The sequence below is a fragment of the Etheostoma cragini genome, chromosome 1, assembly GCF_013103735.1.
Source record: "Etheostoma cragini isolate CJK2018 chromosome 1, CSU_Ecrag_1.0, whole genome shotgun sequence".
NCBI lineage: Eukaryota > Metazoa > Chordata > Actinopteri > Perciformes > Percidae > Etheostoma > Etheostoma cragini.
Genome location: NC_048407.1, coordinates 30,533,138 through 30,550,300, shown reverse-complemented (window position 1 = coordinate 30,550,300; position 17,163 = coordinate 30,533,138). Strand labels below are relative to the sequence as shown.

At 42.5% G+C, this 17,163-nt stretch overlaps 1 protein-coding gene across 2 annotated transcripts in view; it reads left to right on the top strand.

Moving 5' to 3' along the window:
* Positions 1–17,150, top strand: part of prmt3 (protein arginine methyltransferase 3) — a 59,169-nt gene extending 42,019 nt beyond the window's left edge. For both annotated transcript variants that reach the window (XM_034869182.1, XM_034869188.1), the window contains exons 14-16: positions 7,505–7,555; positions 8,444–8,531; positions 16,911–17,150. In XM_034869182.1, coding sequence (XP_034725073.1) covers positions 7,505–7,555; positions 8,444–8,531; positions 16,911–17,020 — 249 coding nt within the window. In that variant the 3' untranslated portion in view covers positions 17,021–17,150. The remainder of the gene's footprint in view (positions 1–7,504; positions 7,556–8,443; positions 8,532–16,910) is intronic.
* Positions 17,151–17,163: the final 13 nt, after the last annotated feature.

The following is a 17,163-nucleotide window of genomic DNA, read 5'->3' as shown; positions in this document are numbered from 1 at the left end:
AGCCTGCTTGTCCCAGGATTTACAGATGGGATTATTGACCTGCAGGAGTAGGGTGATGCTACCATAAAGATACTGATCTGTAGTCAGTATTGGCTGCAGCTCCTCAGTATTAGTTAAGGTTAGGATGTGTGAAGGGTAAACCGCTCCTGGACCAGTGCTCGGGGATCGGTGAGGGAGAGCTGCTGCGCCTCCTGTGATGGAGCGCCTGCTTTTGTTCTCCTGTCGACAGTCCATTCATCAGCTCAGCCTGCCTAACCTTGCGTTAAATGAACAGCACAACCCCTGCGTCTGCGCCATTCATGCACAAGACAAATCCTGTCATACTCGTGCTATTTTCTAATCCCTCCTTTCCTTACCTCCTTTCTACACCTCACATGCGCTGCGTCTTGTATACATTGTGTCTGCCTTTGTAAACCGGGCCTAATACACGATATATAGGTGCTGAAACTTTTATTTAAACTTGGATCAGAGATTCTCTCACATCCTCTCCTTTTTTACCCTTTTTTAGCCCCTAAAGCTCCGTGATCCATTTACCTGAACTGTAGAACAGCAAAAATGCCTCACATCCTCTTAAAGGCTGAAAATGATATATGCTGATGGTGTTGCAGGAGAGAATATGTTTCTGCCTGTAATTAATTTTAACACTGCTGATGATGTAGCTACTGTAGCGCTGCAGAGAACAATGTCTCTGCAATCCATCTTGAACCTGCTTTCCATCAAATTTAAATTGTGTGTATGGGGGGGTGGCCTTCTGGACTGACGGGGCAGGCACTCGTCAACTTCAAGGACGATTTTCAGCACCTTAAGAAGGGGACTGTTGATTAAAAAAATCGACTCTTTAACTCTCAACAGTGTGAAGTACATAGCATTGAAAGTTAGGGGATCTTCTGAGTGTCAACAATAATTGTTTTGGCTGGCTTTTTAAAACTATGATATTTCATTTTTCTCAACAAAAAACTCTTTCATTATAGCCCTATCATCAACATGAGCTAGATGCATCAATTTCGCACTGGCACACTGAAGGTTGTCTAATGGTATTGTGAAAAATGTAGCCAATCACTAAGAGGGATAGTGGGGGTACACCAGATTCAGGCACCAGACATCCCAGATTATTTATACAATATACCGTATAATCACATATGATGGTAGACCTGCTTTCCTATACTTGTTCATCGGCAGTGCTGTTCTTGGTAAGCGGATTTTAATAGTGCTACAGGCTGGGTGTAATTCCCATATGTTATGAGTATTGGCCATGACAACATTTTATTGCCACTACCTGGTGGAACAGGGTGCATTCATGTGTGCACCATTCCCAATAAGAGTGTCGAAATCAAAGCAAACATGAAACAGGTACTTATAAAAAAAAAAAAAATTCTAAGTAAAGCAAATATATCATTGAAACCTACTGAATCTAAAATTAAATGATAGATGCATGTTTAAACCAAATGTCACACTAAACAAATTAATAGAACTCACTTTCCCTTTTGTGTCACTGTCTCGTACATTTTTGTTCTGTGTCTCACGTGTTCTGTTGAGGGACTTAACTTTGGATGGACTATTGTTTGGATTTAATGAAGGGAAAGGCAACAAGTTGCAGCGTTTTCGATAATGGGCGATCTTAGAATTTTGGGTTTGATACAGTCATGGTCTGACTGCACCTAACAAACGAGCCAGCACCCTATTCCTACTTAAAATAGAATTATTACAGGAGACACATTGTTACAGACTGATACCGGCCGCTTAGCCAACAGATTATATCCAACAATTGCATCCTCCTTAGCTAGCTCAAAACCAAAAGGAGTAGCCACTGTTTTCAAACGGAATCTTCCACTTAAAGTTTTGTCATCTTGGTCCGGCAACACGGGAAGAATTGGGATCTCTGCAGTTAAATTTAGTTCTAGGGAAATTGCACTTGTCATTAAATGTGCTCAATGTTTTTGATTGCAGTTTTTATGGTATGCTAACCAGTTAAATGCTGGAGTTAATGGACTGTTCTTTTGTTGTTGGTGCAGATTTCAACGCTGTGCGAGAACCAAATATTGATCGATTGAACGTAAAGGTCACTGGGGGTTCAGGCTCAGTTTAAACAAATAAATAAAAATCTGATCGCAACAAATAAATAAAATAAAAAATGTGTTTGGTTAAGGAGTGGGTGAAGCTCCCCCACGTTCCGATGTAAAGATTTGGGACATAAAGGCTGTCATTGACTAGGGGAAGCAGCACTTTTCAAAACGTTTACTGCAACAGAAATGTCAAACAGTTCTGTTTTTCAGTCAAAAAAAGTAGGCATAGTTAGCTGTGTAGCTGTAGGAACAAAGTGCATGGCGGCAATTAGCCGCTGTCTCTTTATTAATTGTGACAATTGATGAAGACCTTGTCATTTTATTCTTGCAATTTGGAAAATGTGCTACTCTTTACTTAGCTTAAGCTAAAGTTAAAAACCAGCACACAGAGAGCACTCATTGATGCGGCAGGTAGTCAGCTGGAAAGTTGACCATGAAGTAAGAACCATAATTCTGCTTTCTTTGTGTTTACATTCGGCACTCAAAGGTAAGTGTTTAAGACTTAAATTGAAACTTTTTTTTTGGGAACAGCTGTAGGATGCTTGTGCCCCCTGCCCTGATGCCAGAGTTTTTGTTTCTGAAATCTGGACAACACAGGTGATTAAAAAGTTATTATGACCAATAGTCCAAAAATGTGGAGGGGTTGAAAAGTTGTCCGTACATGTTAACACCACACGTTTAACTAGCAACCGCCTTGAACTCAAATCTGTGTTCAGTGTTGTTTTTTTACTATGAGATTACTTGAACAAAGGTGTGTGTGTGTGTGTGTGTGTGTGTGTGTGTGTGTGTGTGTGTGTGTGTGTGTGTGTGTGTGTGTGTGTGTGTGTGTGTGTGTGTGTGTGTGTGTGTGTGTGTGTGTGGCATCATGAGTGAGAAACACCAACTGGAGGTGCGCTGCAGCCAAGCCTGATTCATGCTCCACCTCACTGGAGTGGCAGCAGTCGGGTGGAGAGGCTGAGAGGAGAGATGGGGGAGGTGTCGGAGGAATTCACACCAACCCTTGAAGCCTCCACGCCTGGATAAACCCCATCAAAAGCGAATTAGCCCGCTCTTCTGCCTCCCCCTCCCGCCTCAGCATCCCCCCTTTACATCGTATAATAGTATCTGGCCGGGCCACGCAGCTCGCTGACACACAGCCAGGCGAAAGGGAAGCAATGATGAATTGCCCCCTCTTGGTGTTATCCATGATGATAATTATTAATTTTCCCCCTGCTCTTCCTGGAGAATGGGGGCCGGAGAGCCGCAGTGTTGCAGAGCCTCCTCTGTGGGCCGCCAGGAAGCCCGCTGTCATCACTTATCACAGACAGAGCCGGGGCCCAAGGCTAAACGCTGATGAAAATGAAAAGCGTTCTGATTTGTCCATTTTTTGTTGTGTGGGTGTGTGTATGTGTCTCTATGCTTTAAGTTTACCCTTTTCCCTTGTTGTCTCGGTTTGTCGCTCTTGCTTCTTTAACACTCCCCTCCCTTCTTGTGCCGGGATACAGAGGCCTTGATCGGTCAGGGATTACAAAAATTCTCAGATACAACAAAACAGGCTTGGTAAAATTATCACAAATTAGTAGACCGTACAGGTCTGTGAGGGTGCTGAACACAGGTCTCTGATTTTTCAAGCGTGATTTTTTTTTTTTGGGTTATGTAATCTAATGACTTTGTGTAGTGTGAAACGGGTGTCTGATGTGCAGAAAATTACCACCAGCTCTGTATCTCTTTGGAGATTTTAGCCTCTATTAGTGCATTGTTTTGGTCATACAGCACATTTACTGCTCAGGCCTACTTCAGTTTCAGCACTCTCACCAACCTTATTTCCAGCAAACATCGCTTTTTTTATTTAACGAGCTCAGATAACCCACTGTTCCCTCTGTACCCACCACCTACTTAGCAGCAGACAAAGTTAGCAAAGTTGGTAAAAGACAAACATGTAGCAGCTGGAGACCTTGGTATTTTTCTCAGAAGTTGTGAAAAACAAAACTATTGCATCTCATTTGGTTGACAACCATGTGACTGAATGCTATTTCTGTTTGATGAATGTAGATGGAAAATGTCTCAATGAGCTGTTCAAGGTTGTGTTATCCATCAGCTTGTGTTGATGCTTCTCTGTCCCCGAGTGGTCAAAAAACCATTAATGCAGCTCTAATGCTCTAATGGAAAGATTAAAAAAATGAGTCTGCTATATCAATATTTAGCATAGCGCAATTTTTTATTTATTTGCCATGAATCAATGTTTGAGAGTTGTCGCCAACCGAAAGCACTTAAGCAACAGGAACAAAATACAGCAGTACACACCTTTTTTTCATTCTCGGTTATATTGCACTGAATACCGCATTTAATAAACAGAAACGTAACTCTTGCAGCGCACATGAACAGATGCGCAACATTAGCTTACACATAAAATAGCACCCTGGTGAGTTAGTCTTCTGTTGCACGTACATTCATAAATCCTACAGACTGTACCATTGTCATAAGACTGACGCACTGATTGATGCACACAAACAGTAATGTCAACAAACTTAGTCCAATGTGGTGAGAAAGGAAAGTGTGATAGCGTTCCACGTTAACACTTTTTCTCTCTCTCGAGACATCGTCCATCGGCCCAACCCTAAACGCTGTTTCCCCAGCCAAGTTTAAATCAGGAAGCATTAAAAGCCTCTGATCAGCTCAGCCAGGAACACTCCATATCAAGGTCTTTATTGCCTATTATAACAACTTTTGTGGTTCATGCATGAGGCAGTTACCTTCCTTTTTTATTTGTTTTCAAATGTGAATTTCAATGGATCAGTGAGATGCCGAGCTCTTCTGTCAGTTTGGTGTTTGCAAGTTTCACTCTGTGGACCTAAATTTTAATTGCCTGTCTCGCTGCTGCGTGAAAGTTGCACAACACAGAAGTGACAATCAATCTCGCTTACGAGGCGTTGTCATCAGCTAGGCACGATGAGGATGATCTCTGCCTCTCCGGCTGAGGGAGGTGAATCCGCTCTGCCTGACGAGTAATTACGGCTAATTTCCTAATTACCTTAGTACCAAGCGTCTGTGTAGCGTTCATTAAAAGCCATAATTGCATTGGGTTGACATGCTCTTTTATCCAGTTTGGGTTCTTTTCTGGCTTTAGTTGTGAGCTAGCATCCCGCCCCTGCCTGTCTCAGTCGATAAAGGTTGATTGAAGCCTCTGTGCGCGGAGTGTGTTAAACACAGCTTCTGACGGCAGCATGGTTATTAAGTCTGCATATGTGTATCTTTGTGTGTGCTGTGTGTACATGCATTATGAAAAAAGATCTCTCTTTGCCAGTTTAACTTGCAGACAATATTTAAATACAATTCAAGGGACGTTTACAGAAGCTGTGAACAGATGGTGCTTTTGCTTCTCCGAGTGATACAAATCAATTAAAAACCTCTGTAAAAAAGAAACCTCCTCCCCAGCTTTTACATTATGTTGCAGCCACTCTCCCTCTCCTGCTCCTTCACTCATTTTCAATTTTTAGTCTGTTTTTACTTCATCCTTCTTTTTCTCTCTTCTGAGCCTCTGTTTTCCTCTTTCCCTCTCTTCCATTGATCCGGCTCTTCTTTGTCTCAGAGAGCTGGCCTCCAAGTTGTCAGCTGCGTCAGGATTAAAAGCTATTAGTTCTGCATCATTGCTATTACAAGTGCGCTCCTGAGATTGATAGAGTGCCTCTCTTCTTCAGTGGGGGTGAGAAATAGTAGGAAAACAAGCCTGGGGGTGTGTGTTTTTTTTCCTGGACTTTCCCTCATTTTGTTTCAGATGTGTGAATCCAGCTCTGTAAATTCATATCAGCACAAAGTATATTTGTAAGGAAAGAGTACATTACCATGCAGGCATTTAACGGATTGAAAACTAAATAAAAATTAAGGAAAAGAAGTGTGTTATTTCTGGCCACATCTTAAAAAAAGCTTTAGTAAAGCTTCCGGCTGGCTAGTTTAGTTTCGTTGGTTTGCAAAACATGACCGCATTGCATGCATTCACAGAGAGACAAGATTTGTCAGTCCCCTAGTGGGCATTATTCAGATGAACACACATTAGTGTTTATTTTCCTGAACCATTCCTCCTCCGTGCTGAGTGTTTTCAAAACACTATCACCAAAATAGCCACCTTTGCTAATTTCATTTCATTTTCATTGCTCATTTTCTTTTTTGATGTCAGCAAAATTGACATCATAATTTATTTGTATTGTCCGGTGACAAGTCTCCCAGTAGAGGTGAGAGAGGGAGTGCATGGGAGCTGTGGTTGACTCAGCCTAAAGGAGAAACCGAGTTGCTTTTAAGAGGAAGGAGGGTTGAAGAGTGCACTTCTCACATGAGTTAGATTGATACCCAGCTGTCTCAGTAAAAGGGCAGCCATTACTTCAGTTCTCTAGACCACACGCATGGCAATGACATGGTAAGCATGGCAGGCAGACTGATTAAGTGTGTTGAAAAGCAAAAGCAGCAATCGGTACAATAACTCTTATTTTTCATACTTATTAATAATAATAATAATAATATTCTTCACTTTCCAACACACTTTTGTCCCGCTACTAGTCAGGCAGAGTTGCCAACACATGCGCAAAAAATACATCAAAATGTGCGGAATGCTCGTGAACGGTGTGCTATGACTTTTCTAAGATTTGTAGAGCTGCAAAGATTAATCGATTAGTTGTCAACTTTTAAATTAATCGCCAACTATTTTCATAATTGATTAGTAGGTTTGAGTACATTTTTAATGTAAAAGTCAATCTTCTATCTTCTAGTTTCTTCACTCCTCAATGACAGTAAACTGAATATCTTTGAGTTGTGGACAAATCAAGACATTTTAGGACGTTATCTTGGGCTTTGGGAAACTACAATTTTCTAGACCAAACAACTAATCGGTTAATCAATACAAAATTTCCCATAGACTTTAATTGGAAATCGTCGGGAAATCACACATACACACTTTTACTCCTATCATGGGGCCATCTTTACTGTAGCCCATGTTGCCCTCTCTTTGCAGGACATGTCAAACTGCAGATTTAAGGTAGCTCAGCAGAAGTGTTACTAATGACATTAACTAAATAACTGTGGTGATTATCGCCTTTGCTTAACCATTGTATTTTATCTCTTATTCACCCACTTGAGCCACTGTTAATGAGATGTGCACCGAGTAGTCGGCACACTCTCAAAACTTCTTTTGGATTTTTCTAGTTTAAATTCTTGTCTCTCATGTAAGTAGCTAAGTACTGTAAAGTTACCTTTTAATATTTGAACAATGAACATTATTCCCAGTTTGGTTTTACTGCCATATTCCCAACCACAGTTGCTCATTTAGCTCATTTTGCTCATTAAAACCCTGAGACTTGTTCTGCCTCCTGCCTCTCTCTCAGCTCTGCATGTGAGAGTTGCAGTGTAGTCAAACAAACCCCCGGGTTTATTGTACTGTCACATTCTAACACGGCCCTCATATTTCATTGCAGGCAATTGTCGGCTACTTTGACATTTTCTTTGACAAAGGCTGCAGCAACAAGGTAAGCAGCAGCGGCAACAGCCAAGCCATTTAACGGAAACTCAATTATGTTCACGCTTTAGCGTGTTCCTCCTCCCTGAGGCGTTCGCTGGCAATTGACATGGCGTCCTAGCCGACTGCTGATATAAGCACTTACCCAGCAGAGCCGGCCAGTTGGAACAGTTGATGCCAAGCTCTGAGACCAACACTGATATGCCTTTTGATTGCACTTCCTATTGTACCTGAGACGCAAACATGCATGCTATGGATGATCCAGTAAATGTCCATCTGCACTAGGTGCTAAGGCTGGAACAATGTAACATGGGATTCTCTATTTGCTTTAGGAATACAAGGCGGATTTTCATTTATAATGCAGAATAAATGGTTTAGACACACCGGAGTTTAAGAGTGCATTGACTTCTTTCTTTTTTTTATACTTTATTGTAGTGTTTTCATATCGAGTCACATGTTATGTTTTTCTTTTCTTTTTTTTTACAGTTTTATAGTGTTTCATAATACAAAAGAGAAAAGAAAAGAGAGCAAAAACAAAACATTTGCATTGACTTCTTAATTCCAAGATTTTGTGCAGCTTTATTGTAATTTAAACAAGACCCCTTCAGGACCTTCAGTAAGTTTTCCTTGTGTTTTTTGAGAATTTAAACTTTTAAATTATATTGCTCTTTTCAGTTACTATTGCAAATGGACTCGCATTAAACAACGTTAATGTGATGTAATGTAATGAAGACTAATTGTTTTTGATTTTATATAGATTTTCACCTAAACATATTCAGAATTTTGTGTTGAGTCAGTTAAAACTTATTCAAAAGCAGATTTGATTTGAAGTGCTCCTTCCCACTGCTTTGTGATGTTTATGTTCTTATTTCTTTATTTTCACATATTCACACACCAGGTGATGTTCTCAACGGGTCCTCAGGTCACAAAGACGCACTGGAAACAGACTGTCTTCCTACTGGAGAGGCCTTTCTCTGTCCAAGCAGGTCAGTAACACACAGACCACCACACGGCTAGGAAACACTAAATACTGCAAGATTCTGGACTTCTGTCAGCTCTAACATGTACTCTGTACATATTCCTAGGCCAAGTAGTGTGTGGTTAAGTTCCATTTTGTGTTTCATTTAGGTTTGCGTTGTGTGGATTTGCTTTCTTTCATGATTTCATTGTGGACTTGTGGACCTTTGCAATGCGTCATAGCGAGCTGCGGTGGATAATCTGTCTGTGGTGGAGATGTAGTCAGGCTGGTTGACACCCATTATCTGTCACCCGCAGAGACAGCGAGGGATCAAAGCAAATCACATCTAGCCATCAGAGACAGCATGTAAAACTTCATCTGATAGCCGGTTGCAGGCCTCTGAATCATGACACGTTACAAGTGGAGTGCTTTGTAACTGACCAGTGAAATATACATAGAATAAGCCGATTAGCGTATGACTAAGTAGTGCAGCTTGCTGAGAGGAGTAGCTTTATGAACGTGTGGATGTTCTCTGAAAAGTCCAGCAAACATGACAGCTCACTTTGCTCATTTGAAAGCCAGGATGTCTCTCTTACATGGGTGAGCAAATTCTCTGGGCGGGCAAAGCAGAGAAAGGGGAGGTAACCTTTCCCCTTATGAACTCACAAGGGGGCAAGATTCCAGATCGGCCCATCTGAGCTTTCATTTTTATCAAAAACAGAGCAGGATACCCAGGGCTCGGTTTACACCTATCACGGTTTTTTAGCCACTGGGGGACCATAGGCAGGCTGGAGAAACACATATTAATGTTTAAAAAAACTCTTAAGGTGACATTTTCATGCCATGGGACCTTTAATAGCACTAAAAAGCCCCTTTGTTCAAGTTAAAACACTGAAAGGTTTTGCTGTCACAGCTGTAATGGGTCTGGTCAGGCAAACATTAGATAGATAGGACTCTGTAACTGACATTATTGAGTCCTCTCAAATTTTGCTACTGTTGTTACACCACGTTTTAGCATTTACCGTTGTCCTGCTGTTTTGTAGTCTTGCTTTAATAGGAAGTTACACAAACAAAAGCAAAAACTAGGAGGCAACAAAACTTCAGTGACTAATCCTGCTTTTTCATATTTGGTAAATTTTCATCTCATACAGACATCACGCTCTGATGAAGAACTTTGAGATGACAGAGGTTTTCTTCATCTGTTCAGCCATAGTGTTGCTACTCATACATACTACCCAGTTCTTGTGTTTATTCCAAAGAAAATGGAAACGTAAATGCACTACTTCATGTGTGCCAGAGCATTTATCCCAGGAAATACCTTTCAGAGTTTAGTTCAGTACATGTTTAAGCTTTTATTAACTAAATACAGGACACATCTCTCTTTACTTGTACTGGTAATAATGTATAATGATTACTTTTAAGAGTTCCCCATACACTTAGTCATTTGTTGTGTGAAAGATCCTGTGTTTATTACTGCTGTACACTCTGGCTCTGTGCGCGTTATCATAATGGGAATCGCAGATGTGTCTGCTGATGGGGGGATGGATGAGCCTCAGAGTCGGCTGTCCCCTTGCTGACTAGATATTAGATGAGAGTCTACTGTAACAAATGACCTGCGGCGGGACGGAGGCGCTTGTTGTCCGGCGGCCCTTAGCCACGCTCTGCCAGGACGATAAGAACGTCAAAACCTCTGACGCTGCCCAAACGCTATCGCAGACTTCTCGCTCTGCTGGGTCAGATAAACACAGCTGAGACTGGGAGCCGAGGACGACAGCATGCTTACGCAATACAGATGTGGGAAACTGCAGAGTGAAACAGACGGATTTCATTTGATTATCTGGTGCAGGATGTCGGGCTCAGTTCCGGGTTTCCGCTGTGCAGAGCGGAGCAATATAACGAATGCAGATGCTTCAATACAGGGCTTGAGGGGGCACTGAATGGTTTCATGAAAATAATGTGAATCCTGTAGTATGGCTTTCACAGTCACATCTCAAAGCAGTGGAGCAGAGTTGAACACCTATGGATGATACTGGACCAACGTGTTAGACAGCCCATCACACTAACACCAAATGAGGGAAAATTTTTTAGAAGAATGGCGTTCATCCCTCCAGTAGTTTCAGAGACTTGAACTTATCACAGAAGTAAACCAGAAACGCCTTATTTGCCCCCTCTGTCTATTCTATCCCTTTTTGGGGGCACTTATGTGTAAATATGAATCAGTACTGTGTGTTAGGTTTATCACGATAAACCAAGTTAATCCTTAAGGTTTTAATGCTTTGTTGGTCAATAAGAGGATATATAGGAAACTAAAGACTGGATTTCTGATTCACACTCCCGTTTTCATGACCCCCAGACATTGTAAACATCTCACATAGCTGTAATATTGTTCAAAACTCTTTTTGTCCAGTGTGCGCTCCCTTATTATACGTATATTGTTTCCCTTGATTTGAGGTTTAACAGGTGCTCTTTTGATCTGGCTGTAAAATAGAACTTCCTAAAATCACCTACACACACGCGCACACACACATGCAGAGACACAGACAGCTCAAAACCAGCCAGTTTCTATCCGCTCAGAGTCTAGCTGAAACTGATGCAGAGTCTGTAAAGATTCATCAGCCTGTGCTGTACGAACCAAGCCAAATATAGAAAGGTAAAGTTTTAAAGAAGAACAAAATGAAGGCAGAAGAGTGTGAGTAAGGGAGTGAGCGGTAAGTTATTGATGTGCTCTCTCCACCTCGGCACCCTGACAGTCCCCAGCCTCCTCCAGGGGCCGTAAACCAGAAATTGAGTTTTTAACAGCATTCACCGGCTGCCTGCTAGACTTCTATGGTGTACTTTACAACACACACATACACACACTGCTCCTTTACACACTCAAATTCACAAGAGTACTGCATACTTCTATACCTAACACCCCTCTAGCTGTAAGAGAAAACTTCCTGAAGTCACCTTGAAGATGACAAAACTCTTTCACACACATGCGCACACACACGCTCACACACACGCTGCGGCCTGTCCTCCTAGGTATTGACTGAGAAGCACCTTCAGCTCTGATTGGCTGTAGTGAGGGCCGGACATAAACAACCAGTGTTTTTTTTCTTCTCTTTAATATGGACTCTGTCTGTGGTGATTTATAATGGTGGAGACCAAATCCTATTTGATGTGTTTGTACGAGTGCAGCAGTAATTAACTTTGAGGCTGCGCTTCTGTGGGAGGTGCCGGCAGAAGAGAGAGAAGGCACGCAGCAGGCTGGAACAAAACATCCCTGCAAATCCTCTCGGCTGGCAGCGTAATAAATTAAACGGCAAATCATTTGTCATGCTCTGGTGTGTTTTGTGTAGCTTGGCTATTGAAGAGGATGGTCCTTTTTTCGCACCTTTGCCTACTTAATGTAACCAGAGAAAGGAGGTCACACTTCTTTTTTTTTTTTAAACAAAGTCCCATGATCCTCTAGGTGAGGCGGGGGCCTGGATACTGTACCTGCGCCGTGGGCGTTAGTTCTCGTCTGGACTTTCATTGGACATTCAGGTGATTTTGTTCCCACCCACTTTAATGAGTCACCTCCGTTGTCCCGTGTGGTGCTGTAGCTCTTCCAAATCTCCTCTTTCGCCCGCCCTCACCCCCTCCCCTCCCCCCATCCCCCCCCCATCCCCTCGGTTGAAATCTAAAGGTCCTTGAGCTGGCAAACCGCAGTGGCCAAACCAACCTTCAGGTTCCTCAGGGCTGTAATTTAACAAACTGGTGTTGTGTTTCCACACTGGTGCTTGGGATATACCGCCAATCCGCTCTGAACTGAACAGGACACGGCCTGAGAGGTAAAAACGGATTAAATAAAGGTAGACTGGAGCTAGAGGCAGGATGTCAAGAAGATGTGGCTGAAATGTGGCTCTAAACCTTAATGCAGTGTCAGGGAAGGGGCTGAAGTGTCTCATCCATACTCTTTTAATATTTCGATGAAAGTTGGAATTCTCAAAAGCATTGTAAAAAAGTTCATGTTCCTCAGCTCTGTTATATTGCTAATCGACAGAAAAAATCTCTCTCTCTCTCTCTCTCTCTCCTCAGCTTGTATTTCTTTTCCTTACACTTTTAGAGCCACTGGAACGATGTTTTTTAAATGCCCCATCAGGGTCTTGCACTGAGTAGTGCCAACCTATAGCAAATTAACTTTACATGAAATCATCGGTTTTCACTTTCATAAGGACATAAAGTTTATGCAAAACAGTGGAAACCAATCTGCTCCTTTCAAAAATGTCATACTATTTTGCTGTGAAAATCTGTAAAACTAGATTACTAGAAAATTAGCCTTAACAAGTACTTAAGGTCCGCTTACACTTGCCCTCACTGTATGGAGCTGCAGATCCTGAAGGAGTGTGAGCCGAATGGTTAAAATGTAAATGACAACCGTCTAAATGAATCACTAACGCCAGCCGTGTATTTCCAGTGTAATTTCATGGGGAAAGGCTGCATTGGGCTGTTTCCGTGGGCCTGGTGGGGCTTAATGACACTGGCATGTTGATGTACGACATTGTGGTGAAAGCCCGACTCCATTCCCCGACTCATTTCCACACATGGTTAACTCTTTCTCCCGGCATCTGAGTGGCCAGTTTACCGAAGCCTCTTCCATGGGGAGCTTGGTCTGACTGATTACAGCGGAGCTGCTGTAGTCGCACCGCGACTGAACAGACATTCGGTGAGTGGTTCTGTTCCTTAATGTGGAACATGAGGGCTTAGTCGGATTGTTTCTTCTTTTTTCCCGTTACTTTAAGGGCAAACGGCTTTGGTCCCACATCTCCTTATTTCAAAAGGTCACCAAAAGTCAAGCCATTATTCCTTTAACCTTCATCAGCCTTTGGCCAACTTGAGTTTGACTACAGCCGTCCGCTGCCTGCCATGAGCACCAGGCTCTGTTGCTGTTGTTGAGGCTCCTTGTGCCATTCCCTGTCAAAGAAGTGAAAGCATAGATATTTTTTGGGCTTTATTAGCCTTTAGTTGACAGAATAGCTTAAAGATAGGAAAGGGGAGAGAGAGGAGAGACAAGGCCACAAGTCGGAATCGAAGTCAATCAAGCTAACGCTGCCATTCAAGTCGATGCTTGAAATTCCAGCCGCCGCGTGTCCCAGACGTGTGCGTGAAGCCGCTCTCCACTCCGCTTATGATGCACGCCAGGTCTATTTCCACGCTGTCCGCTGGGCTATCGGACAGCCAGGCAGGAAGTAAAACAGCATCAAAGGAAAAGTAAAGACACGCCCCAAAACTGTCATGTCTCCTCTCCTCCCCATCACCACGAACAACGAGCTTGAAAAATAGTACAAGATCACAGATCTATTTTTTAAGGACAACACCAGGAAAAGGAAGGCATGGAGTTTAGTTTCAGGAGTGCTTGGAGTAGAAGGTATACGCTAGCTTAATAAACACGGGATTGTTCGGTTAAGTACTAGTAGAGACAATAAAATCTGCAAATCAGGCAACAAGACGCTCTGCTTCTGATACGTTCCTGGTGTGGTATGGCACATGGTGGAGAAGGAAACAAATACAGGGGAGAATCGGAGTCAGCCTACATGGGGAACACACTCTGCTGGGTAATCTAGAGGTCGCCCCTGTATGGGACATCCTTACCATCCGCCTCTTCACAGAGGTCACCAGGGTTTAGCCACACAGAAAACACAAACCAGGCATGTGTCTTGGTGACCTTTTCTGTTACAGCTGGTCTGTCTTGCGTCCAGTGGCGACCACTGACCCATGTCGTTAGGTTGGTGATGGAGTGGAGGACAGACGGCGTCTTTTACATTCTCGTTACGTGCTACATCTTTCACCAGCCTGTTGAACCCAGAAATCTAACCGTTCAGTTTGATTTGGACTTGATCCAGAAATTATTTCTGTTGGCCGATGATGCCAAAAAAAGAGCCATTCTTTCCCTTTATTGACATTTTTTTGGCCGTCTGTCTGTTTGCCACCTAAAGCTAATTAATGCTGCGGCAAGGCTCCTTAGTAGAACTAGGAAGAGAGGTTTTCGTACCTGTATCATCTCTGCACTCACTAGTTTTTTTTTAAGATCACTTGTGATATTTGTCTAATTGCTCTCAAGGCATACCATGGCTTGAATCCTCGTTATATTTCCGAATTGTTAATTCCTTACGGTGAAACGCAGCCTGAGATCTTTGGGCAGGTCCCTATTTACAGTCCAGAATGAGGACTAAAGGGGGTCCCGCTGAGGCTTCACCACCCAAATCTGAAATGGACAGATTTTCCTTTTAGAAGAGTCCACTGCAGAGACGACAGACAGACCCAGAGAGCGGCACCAGCAGCAAAGACTCTGTGACAGCGGCATTGGCATGGCAACGAGCGGGACGTGACAGCAGTGACGGCGAACGCTTCGATGGAGAAAGCGCCACAGTCAGCGTTTTCTCTCTCCTCGTCCTCTTCTAACCTCCAGCGCCAGCAACGAAGAGCGCGTAGCACAGCAATTGGGGAGGGGGGGGGTGTGTGCTTGTTTGCCGTGTGGGTAAACATTCATTTACCTCCAGCAGCCAAACGTGAAGTTAATCAGTGTGATTATACGTCATAATCATCAACGCCTTCTCCCGGCCTCGATTTGCTCGTGCGTCGTACTGTAAACGCAGTTCCTTCTCGCTGCCATCTGGAGATTTCATAAACACTCACACACACACACTCTTGCTTATTAACATACACTAAACCACATTGGCTTTGCACACATCATCATTTCTAGAAGCGCCAGTGTGTTTCTGCACAAGCAGAGGCCTGAGCTCAGCAGCTCTGTACTGCTCCAGGGCGTCAGGAACATTTCTTTTTATGAGCAGATATTCATTTCTCATTTATTATGAACACGCCGATCAATGTTGTCTGCCTTTCAGTCTTTAACTTTTTTTAACGCACACGACGTTATGAAGTTATGATGTTATGTTATGGTCACGACATACCGGGGATTGTTATCAAACGTAAATCAAATGAAGTTTTATCTACTTGTACTTTCAAAACCTCCAATCACTTCTTCTTAAACAATCAGTTTGGGAAAATAGTGCACAGCAGCAAACATGAGGAACTTTACGTATGTGCTCGTATGACGTGATTTGCCTCCCCAAAACAAATGCAACTGGTTTCCAAGGAGAAATGTGAAGAAAAAAATGCACGTAAAAATGTAATTTTACAATTATAGCAACATCAATGAGCCACATGGGGTGATGTGTTCCTTTATTACTATGAACACACACACAGGTTTATTTTGACTCAGTTCCACATTCACCGTCCTGCTGCCGTAAATACTCACAATTTGCCCACTAGATGTGTATTCATCCGCAGCTTAAAATAGCCCCCAACAAATGTTTTATTAAGTCCTGTTTGAGTAACGTTTACTAAAAAACAATCAGTTCACATCCGTTCAAGGAAAATACTGAGCCTTTAAAAAAAAAATTATTATATATTTATGAGCCATTTTTTAATAATTCCAGCAGGAACCAACATGCTTGGGGCTATTATTTATACAGCATTTTTTTTAAGTTGTTGGAATATGTACTGCACAAAAGGCAAGTTATAATAATAATTCAACCATTTGCAGTGCATACAGTCAGAGTGTAGTTGGACCCTGAGACATGAAAACGGCTTCTCTTGCTGTGTACAGTGTTCTTAACTCCATTGTAATTAATGCTCATACTGTTAAAGTGGACAACCTTTATTCATAAAAGAAAAGAATCAGTCAGTTTAGGGAGTTTTTCTTCTGCTGTGGTCCAGTGCTGTGGGGCTTCCCACTGTTGATAGAAACGCTACCTCACTGGAACCCTTCAAAACAAAACCTCTCAGCCTTAGAATCTACCTGCTTATTGGTGATTATCTCTGTGGATTTTCACTCCACTTTTCATATTTTTCTTTCTATTGGAACATCTGTTTATGCTTTATTGTCACTGTGTGACGGTGAACTATAAATAGCTTTCGACTTTAAATGAGCTGTAGGGAGGGTTGTGAAGATCCAGGATTTAGCCCAAGAGGTTGAACATTGACGACTTTTCAGTCCCTCCCCCTCTTTCTGCTGATCTCTCAAGCCCCTCCCCCAGGAGGGAGAATGAATGAATGAATGTGCCTGACCAGTGATTGACACACAGTTAGACACCCCCCCCCGGCCCTGATTGGTAGAAATGAACAGGCAGCGGGCACTACAGGCTGTAGGTGCAGGCTAGTGTTTTTTTTTTTAATTCCACGCTTCATGTAGTACTACTTGACTTTGGGGTGAGATTTAGCAAATATGACAGAAAGTTACCTACTGCATCTTTACTGTTTGCCAGATATTCATTCCAGCTAAACCAGCTGCTTTCATGGATTCACACACACAAGTTTCCTGTCTCCAATGTGAAACCAACTTTTCACTGATGTTTGTGTTTCTCTATCATTTCTTCAGGAGAGGAGCTCAGGGGAAAGATCATCGTGCGTAAAAACAAGAAGGACCCTCGCTCACTGTTGGTCACATTTGTCTTTGGAGACAGGAAGCTTACTTACAGCCTGCAATAGCGTCAGCCATCTCATGGTGTAACATCTAGCAAATATAGCCTGTTTTTTAACTGGCCACTCATGTATTCAAATGGTTTTCATGTTTTGAATGTAAGAATTGTTTGTTTGCCTTGTAATAAATAAACATAACATATGAAATTTTC